The sequence below is a fragment of the Cataglyphis hispanica genome, chromosome 1, assembly GCF_021464435.1.
Source record: "Cataglyphis hispanica isolate Lineage 1 chromosome 1, ULB_Chis1_1.0, whole genome shotgun sequence".
Taxonomy (NCBI): domain Eukaryota; kingdom Metazoa; phylum Arthropoda; class Insecta; order Hymenoptera; family Formicidae; genus Cataglyphis; species Cataglyphis hispanica.
The window spans coordinates 8,357,861-8,363,639 of NC_065954.1; the positions used below are offsets into that span (position 1 = coordinate 8,357,861).

General features: G+C 41.7%; 1 protein-coding gene across 1 annotated transcript; it reads left to right on the forward strand.

Annotated features, from left to right (window-relative positions):
- The first annotated feature begins 1,017 nt into the window (after positions 1-1,017).
- Positions 1,018-4,363, forward strand: LOC126850808 (protein hairy-like). The gene is made up of 3 exons (XM_050594161.1): positions 1,018-1,667; positions 2,389-2,484; positions 2,744-4,363. The coding sequence occupies exons 1-3, from the start codon at positions 1,512-1,514 to the stop codon at positions 3,578-3,580; spliced, it is 1,089 nt and encodes a 362-aa protein (XP_050450118.1). The 5' UTR covers positions 1,018-1,511; the 3' UTR covers positions 3,581-4,363.
- Positions 4,364-5,779: the final 1,416 nt, after the last annotated feature.

The window sequence follows — 5,779 nt, forward strand, 5'->3', positions numbered from 1 at the left end:
CGAAACTTAAAATTCGATTGTAATTATAATTTATTTTGACAGCCCCTAGAAAAGTAGAGGCGAAAAATACTGAACGATATTCGTCAAAATATTTGCACGAAAGCATCCGCGCGCCGTCCAAACCGTCACATACTGAAAGCATCCGGCGCGAGATCGATGCGGTCGTATTTCAGACGTTGCGTACATACACGCATACTCGCGCGTATATATGTGTGCGATGGCCGAGATAAATGCGGTGGCGCGCGTTTAATCGGTCGCCAAGTAGAAAGAGCAATTTCGAAAGGCACAAATACAGATACGGGGAGAGGGAGGCACGAGGCACGTGCCGGAGCTATGCGCGTGCGTCAGCCTCGTGCGTCGTTATTCCGCACACACGGTGGCACACACTCGTCGACCGCTATATGTATTTTCGAGGAACGTGATATAAGCTCCGATGACGTTCGCGTACTCGCGCGTCCGCGTCGGAATTACCATCTCTTGAGCGTGATCAACGCCAGCCAGTTCTAATGGCCTTTGCAGAGACGGCGAGACTAATCGCCGATCCGTGGAAATGTTGCGTCTCATTGTTTCTCGTTCTCTAGGTGCAGCAAAGAATTATTCCTCGTACGAGCTTATGTAAGCAGCGTCATCAATCGCCGATGGAATGTATAAATAATTTCAGATCAGATGTTATATCGAGAGTATTTATATGGATTTAACGAGTGCGCAAAATTGACGTTGATAATAACCGATGAATTATTACGGAAGATTGCTACATAATTATATCGCAATAATTTACTTTAATGATAGAGAATAAAAAAATGAGCAATCAAATCAACCGAGGTTACAAAAGAGCGATCGAAAATTCCATTGGAAATCACGGATGGTCAATCTCGTCAGCGATGTTCGATCGACTCACGGCTCCGAAGGATCCCAAGGGGGGTCCCAGGTCGCGTCGGTGGTGCGCGCGCGCCACAGAGGGGACCGAAGTCCGGAGTGGGGGGGCCTTAAAGGGTGCCGTCAGAATTCGATGGTAGGAGTAAGCCAGCGTCACGCGCTAAGTCTCCCCACTCGCTGCTTCGCCACTGAATACCCCACCATCAAGGACCAAGCACTAAGCATTCCATTGGCATGCCACGCTCCGACGGCACGATAGAAGACGTTCGTCGCTCGTCGAGTTAGTCGAGCTCTGACGCCAGTCGTGAGCGGTCGCACTTTTGGCGGCATACGACCAGAAGAAACAATCGAGAAAGAGCGCATACTCTTTCATCGCTTCATCTCAACTCAACGTCGACTCGATATCGAGATCCACATTCGTATCGCGGTTGCTTTAATTGTACCGTGCATCGGATAGCGTTCGAGAGAGAGAGAGAAAGAGAGAAGGAAGCACCGAGCGCAACGGACTTGGATTATCAGTGAAGTGATTGACTTCGGTTTATATATAAATAGTGCTATCACGCCGGCGGGGATTATTTGACTTGGAAATTTTCCGCGGGTTCAGTGATACTGAGAGTAAAAAAAAAAAATAAATAATGGTGACCGGAGTGGGTGCCACGATGCCGACGGGTGGAGTCACCGTCGGTGCAACACCACCCGCGCAACACGTGCCACAGGAAGCTGGTCAGCCTCCGGCACAAACTACTCCGACTACCACCACGACTACGAGGAGATCTGGAGAAAATCGACGGGTTAGTGTCAAAAAACTCTTAAAAAATTTCTTCGCTTCGATCTTCCATTCAATACCGCGTTATATTCTTTACTCTTGAAGCAATTGATCTGGACTTTTCGTGATGCAAAAAAGAATCGTGATTAGTTACTTATTACAAACTTAATTATGATAAAATTAGTTTCTCTTTAATTATAAAATATTCGAACGAGATAAATTTACATACTTAATATTTTGAGTAAAATCAACTCGAAATAAAATAAAAATTCTTCTTGGCCATCGGCTCGCAAATTATGTTAATTTTTGTGAGGCGAGATAAATTTTATAACTCTATACAAAAGGAAAAGAATAGTATTCTTAAAGTTCCGCCACGTCTTATGACGATAGCTTTCCAGTTATTTTTGAGATCCGGAAACACACGTATTATTAGAATAAAAAATGAAAATGTGAAACGGAAAGTAAAAGGAGACTGTCATAAAAAAAATGGCATAAAATAACGGTTACTTTTGTCAATCATTGTGAAAATGACCATTAGAGACGTGTGTTAGGTTGTTATAATCTCAATGATGAACCGTTATTAAAAGACCCTTCATAAACCTGAGGTTCTTCTCTTTTTGAATTTTTTTCGACGCGGCACTTTATTGTTTTCGGCGCATTCATCGATATACGTTTCTAACTTCGTTTCCGACCGATTGAATTTTACGAGATTTCTAACTATTATTTCGGGATATTTCTGCTTACAGAGCAATAAACCCATTATGGAAAAAAGACGCCGAGCCCGTATCAATAGCAGCTTAAACGACCTGAAAACCCTCGTACTGGAATCTATGAAAAAAGACGTAAGTATCCTGCTATTATCATTTATTTTGTATAGAACATATTTATCACAAGGACAAGATAGTAAAAAGATATTAAAAACTTTCCAATTTTCTTGAACTTTTAATATAAAAAATAAATTTCTCGAAAACTATTTCTTATTCCAGTTTTTTTTTTATTTTTCTCTCTCTATTTCCCAATTTTATTTATTCTACCCATTCTACTAATATTTTATTGATCAGATCGTCTAATCGTCTTTTTCTCTCTTTCTTTCTGTTACAGCCGGCAAGACATTCAAAGCTCGAGAAGGCTGACATTTTGGAATTGACCGTCAAGCATTTGGAAAACCTTCAACGGCAACAGGTCGCCATGGCCGCCGCGACAGATCCGAACGTCCTCAACAAATTCCGCGCCGGTTACACGGAGTGCGCCAGCGAAGTCAGCAAATTTCCCGGTTTGGATGCCTCGGTGAAGAGACGTCTGATAGCTCATCTGGCCTCATGCCTGGGTCCGGTTGAAACCAGTACCAACAACGGCCAAACGACGACTCAGCAGCCTGTTCAACCGGCGCCTCCGACGACGCAATTACAAGTGCATATCCTGCCTCAAGTTGATACAACCCCGCGGATTCAAGTTCAGCAATCGAATGGCATATTTTTCACTAATGCCAACGGCACCGGCCTGCAACTGGTCCCGACCAGACTCCCGAACGGCGACATCGCCCTGGTACTTCCGGCGGGAGCGAAAGCCGCTGGTCCATCATCGCCGTCGTCATCTCCGGCGCCAAGCTCACCGTTACCAACTCTGATCCCGATCCCTCAGAGAACCGCCAGCACGGCGTCCGCGTCATCATCGACCTCATCAACCAGCTCGACGTCCACGTCAGCGGGGAGCCCGGTAGCGTTCGAGGGACCCCCTACGTCGTTCCGCGAGCAATCTACCACCTACAGCCCGGCCAACAGTCACAGAGATGTCGCGACATCCCCGGCGAATGGTTACACCAGCGATCCGGAGTTCGATCCACGCGTCTACAGCCCTCCCCTCCAAAAACCTCTCGCGCTCGTAATGAGGAAGAGCGTAATGCCGGCGGTCGAGGATAAACCGTGGAGACCGTGGTAAAAAAAAAAGAAGAAGAAACAGGCACGTGCGTGATAATAATCAAAGTGATATATAGTGTCGATGGTAAAATCTGAGAATGTGCTAATTGAAACGTGCCGGTTTGCGCATCGCACAAGAAATTCCGCGAAAAAGAAACATGTTCCTCAATAATGTAGATGATTGTAGACGCGCGATCCCGTTCGTGAAAGAATGCCGCGAAGAGGATCGTTAGAAGACACGACAGTTTAATCTTGCGCGTACACGGTCGGCCAGTAGCCAATGGAGGCAGCCTTTATTACTAGTGCCTTGAAAATATATTAAATTTTTGGTGTGCCGGAAATGAGCGCATATGGTTTCTCCGAGATATCGCGAAGTTAGTTTTTTTTTTTGTCTTATCTCGCATCGTTCTTTCCCTTTAGCTCCCTTCCCGATTTTCCCTTTGTACATAAGTTATAAAAATATTAATATTTTAAGTGCCTTATGCAACAAGAATCACCGAGGTCTTCCATTCTGTTTCTTGTACGTAAAATACTAGACGATTTGTAGTATATCGTTGTAAGTACGACGAATGTTTAGTTATTACGATATTTTTTTAGGCTTAGGATTTTTTAAGTTTAAGAATCGCGTGATGTACGAGAATGTATGAATGTAAATATGAGAATACAATTGAAAGAACACGTTATTTATATTTATACGAGTGCAAAGAGGTTATATTTATAATTCCTCTCTATTATGAGAATAGACAACTGACGCTTACTATTGCAAGAGCATCAAATAAATGTTGATCTCTTTCTCAAAACATAATTTGTGTTGATTCGTATTTTAAATTAATCACACAACCATTTCCTCAATCTTCAATTCCTTCATTGTAATCATTTAACTTTCTCTTTAATCATTTATTTTTCTCTTTCTCTCATTTTGTTCGAATATAATTACGCGGGCAAAGCAAAGTTATATTTTATTCTTTAATAATAAAATAATTATTCTTATAAAATATTTTATTTTTTAATAATAAAAATTATACGCAACGTATAAAAATTCGATATTATAAATTTTTAACAAAAAATACGAATAAAAAAGTGTCTTCTATAAAAATCTTAATAGAAATAGCTGCGCTTCCACATTGGACTCGCGCGTCCCTATACGTCCGACACGCTGCACGTCTCGAGCGAGACTGATCCTGCTCGTCGGCCGCAAGATTCGTGCGCTACAGTGTCGCCATCTGACGGAGAAACCCAACTTCACAGGCAAGAATGAATCGATCCCGGCGAAGATCATCTCGCCTGACCCAAAGGCCCAAAATCTCTCCCTTCTACCCACCCTCTTTGCCCTAAAGTGCCAGAACCTGCTGCCTCCTATGGAGTTTTGCTCAAACACCATAGGATCCTTGGAGAATCTTAAAGGACCTGAATTTTTCTCTCATTTGATAATAAAAATTAGCACAATTTTTTTCGCGTTGCGCATCGTGAACGAGAAATAATAGTATTTTATTTTCTCTTTCTCTCTTTTTTTTTCTTTGACAGAGCCAAGTTTTATTATAAAAATAGCTATAATTTATTACTATACTTTTACTAATTTACTAATATACTTTACTAATATATTTTTACTAATATACTTACTAATGTACTTTAAATACAATTCATTAATCAATTGTTACGAGAAAAATAATTCTTGATTTTTTAGAGAATTGAAATGATTGATTAGCCATTTGAATTGCCATTCCGACAAATTAAATCGGAATGTAGATTATTGAGCGCCACGGAAGCTAATCTCTTAACTAAACTAGACAAACAAATGATCGATGATTGCCACACGTGCTTTCTTTCGTCAAATATCAGTAATTTTCCAACAAACAATCGACATTCTTACCGCAGTAATTTAAAGTAAATAAGACTGTCTCCTCGTGCAAACAGCTACAACATATGCAACCCTTTCGCTCCGACGGGCGTATATATACGCCCTCGAAGAATGACCATTCATGTACGAAGAGCGTATATATACGCTCTGGAAAAGTGGGCGCGTGGGTACGAAGAGCGTATATATACGCTCTGGAAAAGTGGGCGCGTGGGTACGAAGAGCGTATATATACGTTCATACCATATATACTTTGATTTCATACTTTACATGAGATACTTTTGTTAATCGAGTATCTGGCAACGCTGCATGCCTTAAGCAATTGACTATCATGAAATAAAACACGATTGACAAGACAATATTGTG